General features: G+C 57.0%; 8 protein-coding genes across 8 annotated transcripts; 5 read left to right on the top strand and 3 right to left on the bottom strand.

Moving 5' to 3' along the window:
* Positions 1–180: 180 nt before the first annotated feature.
* Positions 181–2,088, bottom strand: PSEUBRA_003126 (Amino acid permease/ SLC12A domain protein; the record flags this gene model as incomplete). Its single annotated transcript, XM_016436247.1, has 2 exons — positions 181–1,064; positions 1,308–2,088. The coding sequence occupies 2 exons, from the start codon at positions 2,086–2,088 to the stop codon at positions 181–183; spliced, it is 1,665 nt and encodes a 554-aa protein (XP_016292299.1).
* Positions 2,089–5,494: 3,406 nt separating this feature from the next.
* On the top strand, positions 5,495–5,938 carry PSEUBRA_003125 (Ribosomal protein L25/L23; the record flags this gene model as incomplete). Its single annotated transcript, XM_016436264.1, has 1 exon — positions 5,495–5,938. The coding sequence occupies one exon, from the start codon at positions 5,495–5,497 to the stop codon at positions 5,936–5,938; it is 444 nt and encodes a 147-aa protein (XP_016292298.1).
* An 883-nt stretch (positions 5,939–6,821) lies between these two features.
* Positions 6,822–8,549, bottom strand: PSEUBRA_003124 (WD40 repeat; the record flags this gene model as incomplete). Its single annotated transcript, XM_016436250.2, has 1 exon — positions 6,822–8,549. The coding sequence occupies one exon, from the start codon at positions 8,547–8,549 to the stop codon at positions 6,822–6,824; it is 1,728 nt and encodes a 575-aa protein (XP_016292297.2).
* A 484-nt stretch (positions 8,550–9,033) lies between these two features.
* On the top strand, positions 9,034–12,531 carry PSEUBRA_003123 (Carbamoyl-phosphate synthetase large subunit-like, ATP-binding domain protein; the record flags this gene model as incomplete). The annotated part of the gene is made up of 1 exon (XM_016436263.1): positions 9,034–12,531. The coding sequence occupies one exon, from the start codon at positions 9,034–9,036 to the stop codon at positions 12,529–12,531; it is 3,498 nt and encodes a 1,165-aa protein (XP_016292296.1).
* Positions 12,532–12,757: 226 nt separating this feature from the next.
* On the top strand, positions 12,758–13,675 carry PSEUBRA_003122 (Protein of unknown function DUF1183, TMEM66; the record flags this gene model as incomplete). Its single annotated transcript, XM_059465007.1, has 1 exon — positions 12,758–13,675. One exon carries the CDS (start codon positions 12,758–12,760, stop codon positions 13,673–13,675), a length of 918 nt encoding a protein of 305 aa, XP_059320660.1.
* Positions 13,676–13,721: 46 nt separating this feature from the next.
* Positions 13,722–15,134, bottom strand: PSEUBRA_003121 (Cystinosin/ERS1p repeat; the record flags this gene model as incomplete). The annotated part of the gene is made up of 3 exons (XM_016436245.1): positions 13,722–14,567; positions 14,669–14,681; positions 14,929–15,134. The coding sequence occupies 3 exons, from the start codon at positions 15,132–15,134 to the stop codon at positions 13,722–13,724; spliced, it is 1,065 nt and encodes a 354-aa protein (XP_016292294.1).
* Positions 15,135–15,818: 684 nt separating this feature from the next.
* PSEUBRA_003120 (Antibiotic biosynthesis monooxygenase) lies at positions 15,819–16,394 on the top strand (the record flags this gene model as incomplete). The annotated part of the gene is made up of 3 exons (XM_016436265.1): positions 15,819–15,856; positions 15,992–16,140; positions 16,264–16,394. The coding sequence occupies 3 exons, from the start codon at positions 15,819–15,821 to the stop codon at positions 16,392–16,394; spliced, it is 318 nt and encodes a 105-aa protein (XP_016292293.1).
* A 634-nt stretch (positions 16,395–17,028) lies between these two features.
* PSEUBRA_003119 (Dynamin, GTPase domain protein) lies at positions 17,029–19,878 on the top strand (the record flags this gene model as incomplete). The annotated part of the gene is made up of 1 exon (XM_016436252.1): positions 17,029–19,878. One exon carries the CDS (start codon positions 17,029–17,031, stop codon positions 19,876–19,878), a length of 2,850 nt encoding a protein of 949 aa, XP_016292292.1.
* Positions 19,879–20,597: the final 719 nt, after the last annotated feature.

The raw sequence follows: 20,597 nt of genomic DNA, 5'->3' as shown, positions 1-20,597 counted from the left end.
CACGAGGGCGCGTTGTTTGACGTTGTGCTCACGTCGCACCGCCGAATTGAGTCAAGTCCACGAACACAAGCAGCCATCTTGGGATCAAAGCCTCGATGAGGCAGACATTGACATTTTGATCATGAGAAGCCCGTGAAAAGTACAGATCGTGAACAGAAGCATGGTATATAGCGCGGTGGCTTAAGAGATGAAGGCCCAGACCTTGCCGCCGATGGTGGTGGGCTTCTCCTCGGGCACCTCGGCCTCAATGATTTCGCGGAGACCGGTGGTGAGGTCGACCTCCTGGGCGGGGATGTGGGCGCCGTTGTTGCGGTTGTAAACCCAGTTACCCACGTACATGATGATGAAGAAGGGGATGGGGATGTAGTTGGTGATGAAATCGGAGGTGGACCAGTTGCCATTGAGGAAGATGCTCCAGCCGGAGAAGAGCATGACGATGAAAGTGGTGCAGACGGTCCAGTAGCCGCAGAAGGGCTGCAGCCATGCACGGTAAGGCAGGACATCCCGCGACATGCCCTGCACCTTCATCGCCGTGTGGAAGCGGATGTACATGATGCCAATGCAGAACCAGGTTACCATACCAGCGATCGAGGTCATGTTGGCAAAGTAACCGAACACCGTCGAGGCTCCATCGCGAACAGACATGTACGAGAGGAACGAGAAGGCAATCGAGACCGCAACGGCGATGTAAGGGAGGCCGTGCTTAGTGGTTCGGGCGAAGATTCGGGGCGCAGAACCGGCGATTGCGAGCGAGTAGAGCGCTCGCGACGACGTGAAGAGGTCCGACGAAGCCGCCGACACAGCTGATGTGACCAGGGCTGCGTTGATAATGGAAGGCAAGGCCCGAATACCTGCTGCGTTGATAGCTACGACGAAGGGAGAGCGAGCAGCAGTCTTGTGACCCATGGTCAGCTCGGGAGCGTTGCTGCTGCAGACGAGTCCGATCATGAAAGTTCCAAGGAAGTAGAACAGGCAGATACGGATCCACACCTTGCGGATGGCGCTGGGAACGGACTTGCGAGGGTTTTTGGCCTCAGCAGAAGCGATGGCGACGATCTCCGTACCTGTTGCGATGTGAAGCGAAGTGGCCGATATGAGACGAGGGTGAAATGAAATGACCGAGATGAAGGATCAATGGCGAAATGAAATGCAGAAACGAATAATGGAGTCAGTCAATTTGTCCCTTGATCAGAACACCGAAGACCATCTCTCGTCTCTGTAGATGCTTCTACAGGTCCGAATGATCGCGTACAAGGTCTCTCGACCTCGTAGCATGGTCAAGAAGCCATAGAGGGAGAGATACGAACCGATGAAGGAAAAAGCTGCGTTGATGAGCACAGAAAAGAAACCGAGGAACTGTCCAAGCGATCCCTGGATGCCGTGGTACTGCTTGAAGGGGCCGGGGTTCTTCCAGTAGCGGAAGCCGAGGCGGCCCTGCTTGCCGACACCGAGGTCGATGCAGATCGAGAGAATAATGAGGCCGACAATGGTGATGATCTTGATCGAGGCGAACCAGAATTCGGCTTCACCGTAAGCGCGCGTGCCGAGCAAGTTGATGGCGACGACGATGACGAGGAAGACCGAGATCCAGATGGCGGGGTTGGCGTCGGACCAGTAGGACATGAGGACGGCGGCGGCGGACAGCTCGGCGGGGAGAACGATGACCCAGTTGTACCAGTAGTTCCAGCCCATGGCGAACGACAGGGGCTTACCAACGAAACGTTCGGAGAGCTTGATGTGACCACCGGGGACGGGAAGGTACGAGATCATCTCACCGAGACACATCATCATGGCGTAACAAACGGAGCCCATGACGAGGTAGCCGAGCCAGAGACCAAGAGGACCAGCGTTGTGCAGCGAACCAGCGGTACCGAGGAAAAGACCTGTACCGATAACACCACCGATACTGATCATGGCCATGTGACGGGGCAGAAGAGCGTGCTTGAGCTCCTCGCCCTTGCGCTGGTCGAAGGCGTTGGTGGCGTTGGCACCGACACCATCTTCGAGGGTGGCGACGACATCGGCACCCTTGAAGGAGCCGGAGCCGGCTTTCTCCTTCTCTTGGTAGTCGTATTGTTGAGCGGACATGGTGAGGTAGGGAAAGGGACGAGACGGGGGAGGGACGTTGGATAGAAGGATTGCGACGACGAAAGGCTCGAGATACGACGTACTTATAGACTTTCATCACGCGAGCGGATTAGGTCGTGCGGAGGGGTCTCGCCCACCCAACGAGCATCGCTCAGGGGGCGTGACTACGGGACAGACACTTCATGGCGAGGCACGAGAGCAGAGCAGTCTGCGAACGGGGAATGGGGGACCGATGAGAAGCGTGTGCATTCGCGAGAACGAGATAGCCATGCGACATTGTGGTGCATCAGCTGAGAAGTGTGGGGATGACAAGACGCACGCCGCGCCCACAGCTTATCGAAAAGGTTGAGCCGAGTTGCCTATCTTCGACCTGGAATTGCACTGGACCGGACGGGACCGCGAAGCAGAGCAGGGTGGGTCTGGACAAACTCGAGACAACAGGAACGGCTCGAACGAGCTGCAGCTTTCTGCATGTCGACTGACAAGGGGGCGCGGAAGGCCGAAATGGGAACTCTCAAGACACGATTGGAGGGAAAAGGGGACGGTCGAGAAGCGAAGACGGTGGGTTGTTGCAGTTGCAGACAGAGTGGCGGGCTAGGTCAGATGGCCTCGAGGACAGAGACCAAGCGGCGGCATGCACGAGCAAAGCCGCGTAGAGATACCGCTGTTTCGAGGTTGCTTTGCTGCTTCGGTTGGACGGGCGGCTCAACTTTTGCAGCTCGCGTTTGCTGACAGCCGCAGGTTCGAGGCGAGCCCGCTTGCACCAACACTGACGAGGCGCTTCAAATGGTTCCCAGAAAATCCCAACAGCTTCAGAGCAGTGCGCAGAGATACGGAAAATAAAAATTTATATTAAAATTCTGTACGAGGAAGAATATCCTTGCGTCGAATCGGAGCCTGGAACCACCGCGAGCGTCGAGCCAGCTCACGGCGAATCCTCCGCCAATCACAGCCCTGCTCGCCTGCGGGGCCATTGTGTTCGTGCGTGGGTTTCCGGTCTACTACCCAGCCTCATCGTTCGCTTTGTTTGAATTGCCCATTGTTCGCCAGTGAGCATCGTCGACGACTGCGATTGGTTGGCTGCAGGGACAGTCGAGGACCAAACCCCACAGAAGAAGGCCAGGCTCTTCATCCGACCAATAGGAAAGAGATGAGCTCGTCGTTACTGCAGCAATGTATCTGATCGATCAGGTCACGCGCATGGAGCGAGACAGCGACCTCGGGAAGAGAGCCAATCATGTCGAGTCCAAGACAATGTCACTTGCATCGCCACGCGACGTTGGACCAATCACGAGTCGGATCTTCCGACGCGATCGCTCTATAGATGACAAGCTGATATGTCACACTACAATCTTCTTGAAGATTGATTCGCCAATGTTCCTTGACGCACTGACTCTGCAATGGAACGCAAGTGACTGATGATAGTCGCAGCGGAGTCGGTCATGCAGAGCCGGGTCCCTCAGTGCGTCTCAGCCGAACTCAGCGCCAATCCCAGCTCGCGCTTATCGTGAGGCAGGGCCGTCGAGAGCTGAGAGCCCATCTCATCCAAGTGCCAGACTGTCCTCGAGCAAACAGCATACAGTAGGTGGCCTTTCCCCTAAGTTCGATCTTCAAACGAAAAGGGTTAGGCGACGGCTGGTCTTGTCTGTAGGGTGGCTTGCGAAAAGTGACAGCGGCCATCCTGGCTGAACCTGCGGAATGGGAATCCAGTGCTGAGAGGCCAGAAGCCTTTTTGCCGTTCCGGCGGTGTTCCAATAAAATTCGAATTCTTCGCGCGGGCCACGAGACCTCGCGCTTCTCTGTCTCTCCTCTCTCGCGTTGACACCTGACAGCCCCGTCCCTTAAGCGAGAGTTGAGCCACGGGAAGAATTTCAAGCAGCGATAACATTGTCGGGCTTTCGTCTTGATGCCAATCACCCCCAAATGCTTGTTTGCTGATCGCGGACCAACCGCATCGTTTCATTGGAGAGACTCTTGTCTGAGCGGAAAGTCTCCTCCAACCGAGACCAAGGGAGGGGTGATCTCGGCTCCATTAGAGAGCAAGACAATGCTAGCTTCGACCGAAGTTCACCCCTGTGTGCATCTTATCGCCATTGTTTGCCATTCTGGCCGTGGTTCATCTTTGTTATCTGCTGCTATCTTGCACTCCTCTCAAGAGCACCTTGCTGGTGTCGTGATTGCATGTCGCCGCCGTATCTTTGGAAGATAAGCAAGACCCACATAAGGTTGTGGGCGAATGTTGAGGCCCGTGCTGTGTCGCTGCGGCTGTGCGTGGGCGGGCCGGCGAGGAGGTGGGTTGATCTACGTGGCAAAGAGCATCGCGGGCTTGCGGCCCCGTCGACCGTGGCAAGCAGCCGGACGTGACAGACGGAAACATCCGCTGCTGAAACGGCGACGTTCTTCGTCTAACCCAGGCGGTCCATCGCTGTGTGCAACGCTGTTAAAATTGTGACTTGCTTCGACGCCGTCCTTCCCCGCATTTCTTCGCTTCCGGAATCCTCGCAATGATTGGTCGGTCGACCGCTAAACCCATCACATCCAGCTCATGCTTCATGTTTCCGCCTTGACCCATCCCGGATCCCTCGGAAGGTCAGATGATCTTGATCGTAATTATCTTCGACAACATTGTGGCTGAACCTCATTCGTTCACCCCACGCCCAGGTCTTGCATACGCCACGCACGTACGCACGTGCTGCAGCTCAAACACGATAAGTTGCGATGGCGTGTCAGGATTGGCTGGTGAGGATGCGGACCGCGATATGGACGGTCGCCGGTAGCAGAGAGACTCGGAGATCGAGGCAAGCAGGGCTTCATTGTTCACCCACGAAGCGACCCGGCCATTGGTGTTGAGCGACCTCAACACGACAGGCATCCTTGCGATGTGAAAGCCCCCGCAGCTGCTTTCTTCCGATCGATCTTCGCTGCCCCTCAGCGCCAACAGTGTTTGCTCGAGATTCATCATCTGTTCAGAACAAGTCATCTTGGTCACACTGTTTCTACATATGATTGTGAAGTCTCGCCCTTAGGCACAGATGAGCTGAGGAAGGCCAAGAACAGCGCAGGCGACTAAATCTGAACAAGGAAGATGCTCAAAGGGACACCGTCAGGCTGGCTTGAATGCTGGGCATCACTTCCAAGCCACGCTTACACACGGCGTAACATCTATTCGAAATTACCTAAGTTTAACAATCGGGCAAATAAATATGTTGTCGCATCACCTGACTGTGTCCAAAAGCTCGGCCGAACTTTGAATATTGTCAAAATGTTAGTTTCGTCCGCTCCTCTTCTTCGCCCACCAATTTCTATCAGGCAGTCAGAGCGAGAAGCTTCAACCAGATCGTATCGCTGCCAACCTTCTTCCTCTTCCCCTACGACATCATCATCACCCCATCTCAACCACATCAAGATGCCCGCCGCCGCCAAGCCCGCTGCCATCAAGGCCACTGCCGCCAAGAAGGCTGCCCTCAAGGGCACCTCGGGCACCAAGACCCGCAAGGTCCGTACCGACACGACCTTCCGTCGTCCCAAGACGCTCGACCTGGCCAAGAAGCCCGTCTACCCTCGCAAGGCCGTCCCCCACGCCCCTCGCATGGACGCTTTCCGCACCATCCTCTACCCTCTCAACACCGAGAGCGCCATGAAGAAGATCGAGGAGAACAACACGCTCATCTTCATCGTCGACCGTGCCGCCAACAAGCGCCAGATCGAGGGCGCCCTCAAGAAGCTCTACGACATCAGCGCTGCCAAGATCAACACGCTCATCCGCCCCGATGGCAAGAAGAAGGCTTTCGTCCGTCTTACGCCTGACCAGGACGCTCTTGACGTGTCCAACCGCATCGGCTTCATCTAATGGTTGGAGCTCCCATCTCAAAAGGTTGATGGACTACGTTGGACTTTCAGTTCGGCGTTCCGACTAGCGACCCCGACTCCCTGCCTTCGATCGAGTCTCGCAAGAGACATTCAACGGCGCGCGATCGATACGAAGAAGCCGCCCCCTTCGCTCGTCATCAAAATCGTCCATCATCCACCACCTCCCCTGTTCCATTTGCCCCCATCAACCGGTGTAATGTTACCTCCTTTCCAGCGCCCATATATCCCACCCTCGCACACCATTTGGTGTGCGCGGGGTACTTGACCCAAACGTCCACCAGAGCGTACTGCATGCCTCGAATCAGGCTTTGGGTCACCCCCCTCTCCCCCCCCTTCCTTCTCCTGCTGTTTTGTCGGTCTTTCTCTTGTCTTGCTCTGTTCCGCCCCCTCGTCCGGTCGCCACGGTCGATTGATCGGTCTGTCGAGGCTGTTGCCGTGACGAGTCAAAGGCGAAGGAACAGGATTGGGCAAGAGCGTTGGACGGTCGACAGCAACAGCATGCGAAGGATGCGCCGAGAGGGGTCGTGATCTGTGCCTTGCGTGCTTGCCCAGAGTGTGCCTTGAGTCGGTGTTGAGTAGATGCAAGGGAAAGCTCGAGGAAGATCGCCCTGCTGAGTTGAGTGAGAGATCATCGTTTCATTTTGCCTTTTATTCACCTTATCAGAGCAATGACAATGTCTTCACTTCTATCCCTGGTGTCTGTTCTCGGTGAACTGATTTGTGAGCGAAGAATGATTGCGACGAGCGACGATGAGATACATGATGAGGGAATGCTGGTATGCGATATGAGTACAGATGTTGTTGATCTTACAGACCCATTGTCGGGAGGCAGAAGACCTATGCTGGAAACGTAGAAAGGGGAATCATGGGAATCGAAACTGATACAGCCACTCGCCAACGCCCACATACAGGTCCATCCAGCGCTGTTCGGATGGACCGTAGCATTCGCTCTGCGCCTCGCGCATCGCCTGCACCTCGTACAGGTCGCAGCCTTCGTACCGATAACGCGGGTGCCAGTGCAGGACACTGACGTCTTCGGGAAAGACGATGCTGCTCAGCGTCGAGCCACGGGTGATAGCTGGCCGGCCGTCGGTGGCTGCGTGGCGACGGGTGAAGGTCTCGTCGAGCGACTCGTCATACAAGGTATCAGGGCTTTGGCCGGGCCGATGGATCTCGGGTGGATGGTAAATGGGGGCCAAACCGTTGGCGGAGGTGCCGAGTGGTAGGGGCGAGTCGAGGGACCAGATGCGCACGCGGCGGTCCAGCCCTGCTAGAGCAAGGAGGCGAAGATCTTTGTCGACGGCAAAGCCCAGTGAATACGAGTAGGAGTTGATGTGGCCCTCGTAGCGTCGCTTGACTTGGCCGGTCGTGAGATCGATCAGTTGAACGCCTCCGTGGATGCGAACGACGAGCATCTCGGTCGAAGATACGATGGACAAATTGGTGATGGAGCCTTCGCCGTCGATCGGCCAGCCGACAAAGCATTTTTCGTTTCGTAGAAAGTGTGTCGTAAAGTGGCGCCAAAAGAGGACGTGACCCGAGCGAGTACCGCAGTAGAGCACCTCCCCGCTAGGATCGAACGCACACGCCATAACGTCGCTGTCGAAGGGGATCGTGATTGTGCATGAGTCGTCGTAGTCTTCACCCGGCCAGTCAGATACAAGTCTGCGGATGACGATTCCTTTGGGTTGCGCTATGGCGATAAAGACCGAGCTGCGGCGTCTTTCTTGGTTCGCGCCATCATCAACATCATCATCGATCCGTATGTCGCCTTCAAGAGAGTCCTCGATCTCGAAGAAAGTCCATGAGTGTGAGCCGTGGGAGCTGATTGGGTTCTCATAAAGCGACACTTGAACGATGCTGTCTCTTGGCTGCGAGTCGTCGGAGTTCTGATCTTCTTCCTCGCGTACCCGGGCCTCGGGCATGGGTAGGCAGGCAATACCTCTCTGCACGTCGTCGTTCCGTGGTCCGTCTGTCTCTGAATCTTCCGTCTCTGAATCTTGCACCAGAGACAGGCCGAACCAGAGCATCCGCGAGCTCCTCCACATCGATGACGGTGTGAGGCCGTGGTAACAGTGGAACACCACGGGCGTGTATTCGCTCGTTGGAAGGATCCTGACTATCCATTTGAGATCAAGCACGAACAAAGCGTGTCCCCCTACGTCCGTCTGTAATCCCACAATCTCGGGCCGATCGGAGCAATTGCGCAAGGGCCGTTTCGCAGTACAAAGAGCGAGATGCGAGTAAGCACCCTCGATTCGAGACCTAGCGCCAGCCTGACTGGCCGTCAGAGACGTCCTGCCTTGCTGCCTGAGCGAGACTGGGTCCGAGACAGCTTTGCATGGATCATTGGCTGATTTTAGCGCTATGTTGGCCGGTTGGATCGCGGGCAGGAGCGGCGTCGATGCAAAGTGCCGCACTCTCTTTGCTGTCTCCTCGTCTTCCTTCTTCTTGCTTTTCGAGGCTCTGGCTTTGTCGCTGGCGCTGCTCGACCCTGGAGCTGCATCGCTCTGACCGGAAAGGATCTTGAAGAAGCGCTTCTTATCGCTGTCCCAGTAGTGCCCGGGGAGGTCGAAAGGAGCGTCGGCCATGTTGACTGTCGTTGTCTCGTATGGCCACGAGCAAGCTAAGTCCGATATCGGATGAAGGTAAGAAGAGAAGAGGCGCAGCTGCGAGTCGCGAACGCGCTTTGCATTCTCTCATCTGACCCGATGGCTGAGTTTTCGACACATTGTGATTGTAGAGAGGGAGTCCTGTGACTTGTCGAGGGCTGAACCTTAACGTGTGATGTTCGTCGGAAGAATGCAGCCCATACTTTTTTTTGGCATGGTGGAGGCGCAGCGAAATCTTGGCCGTGATCCGCACTCCGCTATCCGAATTCGCTTCGTGTTGGTTCCGGCTAACCGGCTACCACACGCTATCCGGGGTGCCCAGACCCCACATTCTTCGCGTCATTGTTCTCGACCCACTCGTCCCTCATAGACACCCCACCCCCTAGGCCATATAACGCTGTGCCCAATTTCTCAGCCGGCATCGGACTCTCGCATTGACATCCCAACCAGAGGAAGCGTCACGATGCAACCGCGCCGCATCCTCATCGCCAACCGCGGCGAGATCGCCTGTCGTCTCGTCCGCACCTATCAGCTCTTCCCGCTCTCCCCTTCGACACCTTCCATCGAGACCGTTGCCATCTACACACCCTCGGAAGCCAACGCAGTGCACGTCTCGTTGGCGACCCTTTCGCATCAACTCGCTAGCGAGGGGCCTCGTGCCTACCTCGACAAGCAGGCTATTGTCGACGCGGCTCTTCAGTCGGGCTGCTGGGGTGTTGCACCGGGGTACGGCTTTCTATCGGAAGATGCCGAGTTTGCGGGTCTATGCGAGAGTAAGGGGCTAGTATTCCTGGGACCGACCGAGCAGCAGCTCGCGAGGCTGGGCGATAAGGTCGTTGCGCGCGAGCTGGCGAATAGCGTCGACGTACCTGTGCTCGAGGGCACCAAGGGCAGCACGTCTTCCGCCACAGCGCTAAATGACATCTTGACGTTCGCGAAGGGCGTTTCCGCTGGATCGAGGATCATCCTCAAAGCGGCCAACGGCGGCGGTGGTCGTGGCATCCGGGTGGTCACCATCCCAACCAACCCAACAGAAACGCACAAAGTGGTCCAGGAAGCATACGAATCGTGCTCCCGCGAAGCCGCGGCTTCTTTCGGGGATGGAACTGTCTACGCAGAGCGCTTCTTGGTCAATGCCAAGCACGTCGAGGTGCAAGTGCTGGGAGACGGTCGCGGAGGGGTCTGTCACTTTTGGGACCGCGAATGCTCGCTCCAACGACGTAATCAGAAGCTCATCGAGATCGCACCTGCTCCTCACCTCCCCGGCGCTCTTCGAAAGCGCATGCTCGATGCAGCACTTCGTCTGGCCAAAGCGGTCAACCTGCGAAGTCTCGCAACGATCGAGTTCCTCGTCGAGCCGGAGGCAGAGAGGTTCTACTTCATGGAGGCAAATCCGAGGATCCAAGTCGAGCACACCATCACGGAGAATGTCACGGGTCACGACCTCGTCGCCCTTCAACTGCTCGTGGGTCTCGGACACACCCTGCCGCAACTGGGTATGCAAGGCGATGCAGCAGCACCCTTCTCAACAAAGACGGCGATCCAGTTGCGCGTCAACGCCGAGTCGTTTAGAGGCGAGACGGACGAAACGCATCCAGAGGCGGGGGCCATCTCGTCGTTGATCTGGCCCGTAGGCGGATATGTGCGCATCGAGACGGCCGCACATGCACCGCATCCAACTTTGGGGCAGTACAAGGTCAATCCGCTCTTCGACAGCTTGCTGGCCAAGGTCATCGTCACTGCACCGACGTACGGCTCGGCGGTCGACGCAGCAAGGAGAGCCTTGCACGACACGACGATCGGTGGAGTTCGAACGAATCTGCCCTTCCTGTTGGCCTTGCTGAGCGATGAAGGCGTCCAGCGGGGCAGGCAGCACATCCACACAGTGCAGTCTGGTTTCAAACGCTTCTTGCAAGACTCGAGTCGATTCCAGGCCGAGATCGATGCAAGGCAGAAAGGCGGCACGGGAGCAGCGTCGAGCGATGCAACAGGTCAGAAGGAAGATTGGAAGGAGGAGCAGGGCAAGCACGCCATCCGCTCGCACCTCAGCGGCCTCGTCGTCAAGCTGTCGGTCCAGGAGGGTGACAAGATCGCACTGGGTCAAGAGCTGGCGGTGCTGGAGGCGATGAAGATGGAGCACGTCGTGCGAGCAGATGCTGCATGCGCCGGCGGCGTCGTACACAAGATCCTTGTCCAGCAAGGAGGCGTAGTCAACTCGTCGGATGTTCTGATCGTTTTCGATACCTCCGACGCCCAGGACAGCTCGGCCGACAGCGCGAGCTCATCAGTAGCAGCAGCAGTTGAACCAGCGGAAGATCCCGAAGTCGCCCGTCCCGAGCTTAAGGAGCTTCAACAGCGTCGTCTGGCCATCTCCGATGCAGGTCGTATAGCCGCCGTCACCAAGCGTCACGCTCGTGGCTTCCGCACCGTCCGCGAGAATCTCAGCATGCTGCTCGATCCTGACTCGTTCCTCGAATACGGCGGTCTGGTTACCGCAGCGCAGAGGAAGCGGTACTCACCCGAAGATCTCATCGCCCGTACCAGCGGCGACGGCATCGTCACTGGTTTCGGTCGCATCGACGCGCACACGGTCGGACTCATCATGGGCGACTACCTGGTCTTGGCTGGTACGCAAGGGTACTTCCACCATTTGAAGCTGGATCGGATCCTGACAGCCGTATTGTCGCATCCGGCGCCACTGGTGCTGTATGCTGAAGGCGGAGGTGGTCGACCGGGCGATACGGACTTCCCAACAGCATCCGGGCTGATGACCCCGAGCTTCGCGTTGATGGGCCAGGTCCGGGCGCAAGGCATCCCCGTGGTCGGCGTGGCGAACGGATACGTGTTCGCAGGCAATGCGGCACTGTTGGGTACATGTGATGTGGTCATCGCTACGCGTGGTGGCAATGCTTCTCTGGCAGGTGGAGCGAACAAGGCAGGCAAGACGTCCATCGGTATGGGTGGCAAGGCGATGATCGAAGCAGGCGGACTGGGTATCTTCGAATCGGACGAGATCGGACCCACATCGATCCACGCCGACACCGGAGGCGTCGACATCGTTGTGGCAGATGAAGACGCCGCTGCAGCGATCGCCCGAAAGGTTGTCGGCCACTTCACGCAACCTCGACTGGCCGAACGTCAGTGGGTCTACTCACAGGACGTCAAACTTCTCCGAACGTGTCTACCCTCGGTGGAAGAGCGACGAAGAGCATTCGACATGCGACGGGTCATCTCGCTTCTCGTGGACGACTCGTCCTTTGTCGAGCTGGCACCCGACTGGGGCAAGGGCATGATCACCGGCTTCGCGCGCATCAAAGGTCAATCCGTTGCCATCCTCGCCAACGATCCAACCTCGCCGCTCGGTGGAGCCATCGACATCAACGCAGCCCTCAAAGCCGTCCGTCTGCTCAAGCTGCTGGCCCGCACTCGGGCGACGCACCTGATCAGCCTCTGCGACACGCCTGGCTTCATGGTCGGTCCCGAGTTCGAACGCACCTCTACTGCAGGTGGATCATTCCGTACGTTTGGCGACTGGTTCACCGCCGCTGCCGAGTTCACGCAGTCCGGCGGCCGCGTCGTCGGCCTCGTCCTCCGCCGAGCCTTCGGTTTGGGCGCTCAAGCCATGCTCGGCGGCAGCACGCTCAGCAACTCGATCTGCGCCTCGTGGCCGGCCGGAAGTCTCGGACCCATGTCGCTCGAGGGCGCTGTACAGCTGAGCATGAAGAAGCAGCTGGCGCAGATCGAGGATGAGGCGCAGCGCAAGAAGGTCGCAGACAAAGCGGTAGAAGGGCTGTACAGGAATGGACGCGCGATCAACGTGGCCAGTATGGCAGAGATCGATACCGTTCTCGACCCCGCAGAGACGAGAGACTGGCTGGCGAAGGTCGTCATAGATGTGCTCGGAGATAGGACGGCGACGTACAAGCTGAGGAAGGTTATGGTCAGCAATCCTCACCTGTAGTCGATGAGGATATTGAATTATGTTCACAGTAGACCAAATGCTTTTAAACCGCCGTGTGTGTTTCAGAGAGTTGTGGAGGCGCAGCAGCCTGAAAAATTAAGACTTCCACGTCACCTTGACCCTGCATAACCAGCGTTCAAGCTTAGCCTCTCTCTCTCTCTTGTCCCTTCTGACACACCATCAGGGATGCCATCGTAGCTGACAAGCTCACATAGCGATGGCAGCGATGAAGAAGAAAGCTCCATTCCTCGGCGTGCTGGCCAGCGCCTTGCTCGCCGCGCTCCTCTTGCTTAGCCCCACCTCGGCCTACCAGCCCAATGCGCCCTACTACGGTGCCGGCCGCCGCATTCGCATGGACTCTCTCAAGACTCTCACGTTCTACTCGGACAAGCGCACCGCCTATCGGCGCACATCTCCACTCCCGCAACTCACATGCGTGGGGTCTCCCTGCCAGCGCTACCAGCCGGACGTGGTGCAGTGCCAGTCGATGGGCAACGAGCAGTGGAAGTGCCACGCCGACCTGCCACGCACCATGCGCATGGGTCGCGTCGAGGTCTCCTGCGAAGGGTACGACTACAGCGACGACCCGTGGGTGCTCAAGGACAGCTGTGCGTTGGAGTACACCCTCCTGCCGAGTGGTGTGGGCGCAGACGACCCATGGCGCAGCTACACACCCAACGGGAGATCGAGGTGGGGAGAGGCGCTAGTTGAAGGGCTGTTCTGGATCGTGTTCCTGGGCATACTCGCCTTCATCGTCATCGGACTTGTCAGAGCCATCAGGGGAGATAGCGGGGCAAACACCGGTGGAGGAAGAGGAGGTGGCGGCGGAGGCGGAGGCTGGTGGCCAGGAACAGGCCCATACAACCCACCACCACCATACACACCCAAACCCGACCCCGACTCGAGCTCGTCAGGATGGAGACCAGGCTTCTGGACAGGCCTCGGCGTGGGCGGTCTCGCCGGCCACGCTGCCGCCAACTCGCGCCACAGACACTACGAGCCACCACAAGCGAGCTTCAATCTTGGATATGGCGGCGGCGCAAGAAGAAGAGGCTGGGACGACGATGACAGGGGAGTTGGCTCAAGCTCATCTTTCGGCGGTATGAGGGAAACCACGGGCTTTGGAGGCACTCGAAATCGATGAAATGTATCTATATAGTTTTGCTATACCACCCCTCGGCTTCGTGAAACTATGCCTGTGGTGTAACACGCGGCCTTTCCTGGTGTGCGATGCTGGACCGCCTCAAGCGGTGAATCTCCTTCCTCGCCTTGCGGTAGTGGATGAACTGACCGAGCACAATGAAGTCCAAGAAGACGGTGCCGAGACTGCCGACGAGCCAGGAGAAGGATTCGACGAGGTAGTCGTGCTTTGTGCTCTTGAGGAGGATGCTCGCGACGTAGGTGAGGTTGCCGGCCACCGCGAAGACGAAGAGTGCGAGCGAGAGACCTTCGCATTTGGTGGTGCGATTCTTGATGATCTGTGGTACGCGAGAGGAGAGGTAGAGAAGGGCCGAGAGCCAGCCTGCCACCTGCGCATCCCACCTCCAGCCGACGGGCTCTGGTGTCGGTGCAGGGTGGGAGATGTCGTCGTCGCTGCCGTAGTGGTGCTCGGCGACCCACCATGCTGCCACGCCCGTCGCTACGACCAGAAGAGCGGCGAGGGTGTGCATGATGATCTGGCTGCGGATGGACGACTCGTCCTCGTCATCGTCCTTGGAGGAGAGATCGTCGTCGATGACCGCGCCATCGGCGATGAGAGGCGTGCGCTCGTTGGCTTCGAGGGAAGCGGAGATGGTCGAGATCTTGACACCGCGGTGGTAGTACTTGCGGTAATACCAGTATTGGAAGATGAGGACGCAATCGCATGCGCAGTAGTAGAGCGCAAGGATGATCATCGTCCAGAGAAGACCCTGGAACCACGCTCCGGCAGCGTTGAGGGCGTCACCGGCCAGCCAGATGACGACAAAAGTGATCGAGAGACCTTCTGCGGACTTGGAGATGTAGTTTTGATGCATTTGACTGAAAGAGGGCAAGACCTGGAGACGATGTAAGGAAGATGTTCGGCAAACGAAAGAAGAGAGGACGAGGTTTAGAAAGAGGGGTTTGGAGAAGACACGTACGGCGAATAGACAATTACCCAGCAAGCGATCCTGTGATGGTTCAAGGATACGATGGTAGAGAGAAGAGGATGAAATAAAGGTGATTGTGACTTAGCTGGTTGTTGGCGAAGGCAGAAGACGAGATCCGACGTAGCTGTATCGTGAGAGTGTTACTTACGATACCCTATTCAGCAGCAGGATGAGAACAGGGCGGCAAGCACGTTGGACAGAAGGAGAAGGGCATTGTCAGTCATGACACAGTAAGACAAGGATCTTGAGACGGCTTGGAAGGACTCACCAGCCCATGATGCTGCTCCATTCCTCGAGACGGTGCTTTTCGGCGTCCTCATGCTTGTGATGCTTATGGTGTTTCTTGCTTGATAGCGAAGCACTCGAGTCGGGTATCAATGAAGAGTCTTGTGCCGTAGCGAGTGTGGCGAGAAGGAGGAACGAGGCTGCGACCATAAGCAGGCCGAGCGCTTTCGATGTGCGATACGAAGGCATTGTGTGTCGATGATGGTGACCAAGTGACAAGATATCGAGCGTGAACAGGGATCCTTTGTCGATCTTTCCAACAGCGAATGCGAGTCAGAGCGTGGAATTGCAGCGGATAAAGACTCTTCTCGCCCAATCACAGCGCCAAAATTTCACTCTAAAAATCACTTTTTTCGGGTCAAGTTCGAATTCACTTTGGCAGCTCTGACTCGGCGACTTTCGTTCTCCATACTCGTATCACCTACGGAAGACATTTGCGCCCAAATAGTCGGCGGGAACAGGTGGACTGCATACGTCCGCTCCGCGTGATAGAGATGATCTGAGAGTCTGGAGTGTGGGACCGACGGCAACGCCGGATCGATGCCGTTTCAGCCCCACCGGTGGTTGGATGGTGGGCGGACGACATGCAGCGCGTCGTCGTCCTGCATATCTTCGATTTATTGAAAACAATGTTAGATCTCACTTAGTTCCTCCACGGCCACTTTTGCTGGCTGGTTCGGCTACTCAACGGCTCAGAGCTTCCGGCTATCAAAAGCGAGCCTGCTAACCGTCGGACTGACAGCCGGCCCAACCAAACGAGGCATCTGTGCGTGGTGACAAGTGCGTGACCCTTCGCAACTTCTTTTTGATCCTTCCCACCCCTCTTGCGTTCGTACCACCAACCACCCAACCAACACGATAACAATCTCAAACATGTCTGCTCCTACCGGAAAGTTCATGCTGTGGGTCACGTAAGTATCTTGCCTCCTCTCGAGCCAACAAAAGCCGCAATCGACATTGTCACTGACCAACCCGATATCTTTCTGCCCTTGGCCGCGACATCGACACATTCTGCGAAACTTCCTCGAACCATCTATTCCCTTCAGCATCGAGGCCAAGGGTGCTTCCGAGGCTGACAAGATCGTCGAGCTGCTCAAGAAGGTGGCTGCTCGCGCCAACTCGGACGAGGAGCCCGACTGCCACGGCTACGTTCCTGGCCGCAGCCGCGATGACCCCAACACCATCATTGTCTTTGGTAAGTGTGACGACTGCACCCAGCTGCTTCGCCAAAGAGGCATCTCCTCCTGCTCGCCAGACGTGCTTGCTGACCTCCCCTGCTTCATCTCTACGCATCATTTTTGCTTTCCTGCACCAACAGAGCAATACGATAACAAGGGGAGCGACGTCGCTACTAGCAAGCACCGTGCCGGTGAGGACTTCCAGGCTCTCATGGGTCAGGCCAAGGACCTCACCAACAAGGTCGACATGAAGTTCTTCGACTACGTGTAAACGGCGGCATACTCAATGCAAGCAACCTCTTTCTGTCTTGGCACGCAACGCATGATGCAACACGAGCCGTTTTGAACCGTCACGATGCCTGTGCTCCTGCCTTGTATGAAGGCCTCCTTGCCATCACACCCGGCTGTGTCGATGAAGGTGAGGAACGAGGCTGCTGAATTTTTCGTATTTTGTTAGACCCCTTGTATCCTCAAGTTTGCAAAAATGCGTAGCGGCAACATCAGCGGTCAAGTGACCCTCTTGAGCTGGGCTGCTGCCAAGTTTGTAGATGTTTTGGAACACCAACACCTTGACGGCCGAGTCAATTTGCTGAGCAACAGCTCGGCAGGATTCGTGATTGCCTCAGTTTGGATTTGGGTGAGGTTTGCCTCCAAGATCGCGCTCAGCTGGCTCACTTCGTCATTTCAACTCATCTTTGCCTTTCACACCACCTCTTAACCTCCTCCTTCATAATCAACATACCTTCCTTTACCGGTCCCTCTTACATGGCTCTGTCATGTGCACCATCCACATCTGATTCATAGCATCCACTCGGCATCAGCCAGGAACCAGGCAGCACCTCCTCAAAAGCTGACACTCCACACAACCTACCGTCTTCGGCCGGAAATTCGCACTCTAGTTCACCATGACGGACAACAACACATCACAGCAGTACGCCACCCCTGTCAAAAAGGTCCTGCGATCACAGACCTGGAACGACTCGGCCTCGCATAACCTCACCGTCGCGTCGCCTTCCACACCCGCCTCCAATTCGACCGCAACCGACGGCGGTCAACTCTTCCAGTCCAAACCGCGCCACATCGACCAAGCTCGTGCTCAGCAGGATGCACAGCAGGCCTTCGCCCAACACACATCCGAGTTTGAAGAATCTCGTGACAAGCTACTGGGCACCATTGACACCACCAGCACGCTCCTTGCCGACCTGCGCGACTTCAACAAGAACAAGCGCTTGATCCACTACGCTGCTGCCGATGACGCCCACAAAGCCAGCTCATCAAGTCAGTCCCACAAGCGCTCGCACTCCAACTCCCAGCACAGCCTCGAAGAAGCCGACGCCAACCTGCACACTTCTTCGGTCGACAGCGCTCACCGTCCCATGCCACCCGCTTTCATGCGCTTGAACACCACGGGTGGTCACGCTAGCTTGCCCAGCACACCAGCTCGTAACGCCCTCACCAATCAACAGAGTCAGAACGATGATGAATCCGACGAGTCGACAGACATGTCGGTACTCAAACTTGACCTTCGTGTTGGATCCGTCGCGGTCAACCCTCAGGCTCTTATGCGTTCGCTAGAGCGATCCTCCGTAGCGCAGCTGCTTGACGGCAGGATGGAGAAGTCCGAGCGCCATCTTGAGAACCTAAAGCAGCGTCTGTCCGACACGCAGTCCAAGGTGCTCGTCACGGGTGATCTCAATGCAGGCAAGTCCACCTTTGTCAATGCATTGCTCCGCCGACCCCTCATGCCCACCGACCAGCAACCCTGCACCACCGTCTTTTGCGAGGTGCTCGACGCTTCCGAACTCAACGGCAACGTCGAAGAAGTTCACATGCTCAAGCAGGGCGTCAAGTACTCTTCGCAGGACGACTCGACATTCACACGTCACACACTCGAGGAAGTCGAGCAGATCGTTGCTGAGGCCGAAGAGGTCTCGCCAGAGGATGCACCCATCCTCAAGTGCTACGCTCACGACACTCGCGCCACCCAAGACTCTCTGCTCAAGAACGGCATCGTCGACATTGCCCTCATCGACGCTCCCGGTCTCAACCGCGACAGCCTCAAGACCACCGCTCTATTCGCTCGTCAGGAGGAGATCGACGTTGTCGTCTTTGTTGTCAGCGCCGAGAACCATTTTACCCTTTCCGCCAAGGAGTTCCTGTGGAACGCCTCACACGACAAGGCATTTGTCTTCATTGTTGTCAACAAGTTTGAGTCGATCAAGAACAAGGACAAGTGCCGCAAGCTTGTCCTCGACCAGATTCGCCAGCTCAGCCCACGCACTTACGAGGATGCCGCCAGCTTGGTGCACTTTGTCGACTCGCAGGCCGTGTTCGGCGCCGAAAGCGACTCTTCTGCGGCACCCGACACGCCATCAGAGGAGCTGGGCCGCAAGGTGGAAGGTGGTTCGACGATCGAGAGTCGCAGCTCGGAAAGCCTGCAGTCCTTTGCTCGTCTTGAAGCGGCGCTGCGGGACTTTGTGCTGCTCAAGCGAGCCAAGTCGAAGCTGTTGCCATCGAAGACATACATGCTACGATTGCTCTCGGATATCATCTTCCTCGCCAAGATCAACACGCAGGTAGCACAGATCGAGCTCGCCGAAGCCACCAAGGCTCTCGAGGTGGCACGACCGGAGCTCGCCAAGTGTCAGGCATCACAGCAGAAGCTCGAGACGGTCGTTGAGGGCGAAGAGGACGAGGCGGTGACTGCAGTGATGCAGGAAGCCCAGCGGAAGCTGTCGTCGGCCATTGACCTTATTGGCAACGGCAAGCCCGCTATCGAAGCAGTGCAGCTGCCAGTGTACCCTGGTCTCTTCAACGTGGGGCAGTATGCACAGGAGGTGCGACACGCGCTCACGTCTTCGCTAGAGCTTGCGCTGCGCTCGGTGGAAGACACTGCTCGCGGCACAGCTTCGCAAGCGGTGGATCGAGTGCAGAAGCTCGGGCTGGTGCATCTTCCGGATAACGACGCCGAGAAGCGACAGAGGATCTTCAACCCGGATGTTATGTTTGCCAAACGACGTGCGATGCCTGGTCTCGTGGGTCTTGGACTCGGATCTCAGGTAGTTCAGGTGCAGCCGTCCGACTTCTTTGACGCCTACCACCACTTCACCATCGTCACTGGCGGCAGTCTGTCACAGGATCAGAGCGACAAGAAGGACAAGAGCAGCCATGACGAATTGAGCTTGGTGTCGTCATTGTCGCTCGGTCTCGGTGCACTGACATTGGTGGGCGGCAAGACGCTGGGAGTCAAGTCGGCTGTGGATACGCTTGTGCGCATCTCGGATCTGGTCGGCAATCCTACGGCTCGCCGATGGGCCGGACCAGTGTTCGCCGTGGTGTCGACGGGGTTGGTGGTCTACTTCATTTACGACCTGCCCAACAGCGTACCTCGCAACATTGGGCGCAGCATCAAGTCCGGTCTGCAATCAGGCACATTGCTTCGATCCAACGACAGCGCTGCCCTCACTACGTTGGCGCCTTCTGCTTCTTCGTCATCAGCTCAAGGCGAAGAGGCATCGTTCACCGCGGTTCACTCGGCCCGGGTGGGACGCGAGACACGAAAGGTGCTCCGTCTTGCCTCGTGGGATCTGCAAGAACGCTTCCGCGTGGCCATTGCGCAACGCCGTGCTGAGGTGGAGAAGCAGGAAGCCAAGCAGGCGTCGGCTAACCTTGCGATTGATTGGTTTGACAAGACAACGTCGCGCGTGATTCAGATCCGAGGCCAGGTGGACGAGGTCAAGGGTCTCGAAGCTTGAGCATTGACTCGCTATCACCACTCTCAGGATTTGGTTTCAGTCTCTACAGTTGCATTGTTGTGTTTCTCGTGTGCAAGTAGTCGGTCGCTGTATTCATTCTCCCGCTGTTCAGTATAATGTCAGTTGTTTGCATATGATCATCTCAGTGGCGGTGGCGTCAAGTGAAATGAGAAACGGGAAACGGAACGCGGCACCCACTTCATCCCGCGGAACTGCCAGATGCCGACGCTTTTCGAGACTTGATTAGCCTGCCGTTGACGCAACCGGATCTTCTTTGCGAGCGGCAGCATGCCATTCATTGACAGCAAAGCCGCTTCGAAGACTCGTCAACTTGATTTGGCGTTGATGAGTTGACACGGTGGCGAACAGAGTTGTGTGTGTTTGTGCGGGTGGGGCCAGGGTTCAGGGTGCAGACAGCGTGGACTGCATATGAATAAACCGTGAATGGCAATACAGCGGCAAACAAACCCACTCCTGACGTCGCTGTTCGATGCTGTTCTCACTCGGGTCTAGCAGGCTGCGCTCCAGCTTGACCTCGATCAATGAGGGTCTCGTACTGACCCTGCAAGATCGTGACTACAAACAGGGGACGAGTGTGATAGCTTGAGGGAGCCTTATTTCTGGAGCGAATGCGCGCGTGTTTGGCGCCAAGAACTCAGTGTCTAGAGCCAAAGCAGGGTCCGCTCAGGAATACGGACAAGCCACTGCCGAGTTAGCAA

This window comes from Kalmanozyma brasiliensis, assembly GCF_000497045.1.
Source record: "Kalmanozyma brasiliensis GHG001 unplaced genomic scaffold PSEUBRA_SCAF20, whole genome shotgun sequence".
NCBI lineage: Eukaryota > Fungi > Basidiomycota > Ustilaginomycetes > Ustilaginales > Kalmanozyma > Kalmanozyma brasiliensis.
The sequence above is the reverse complement of the archived record's forward strand: the minus strand, read 5'-3'. Positions and strand labels throughout refer to the sequence as shown.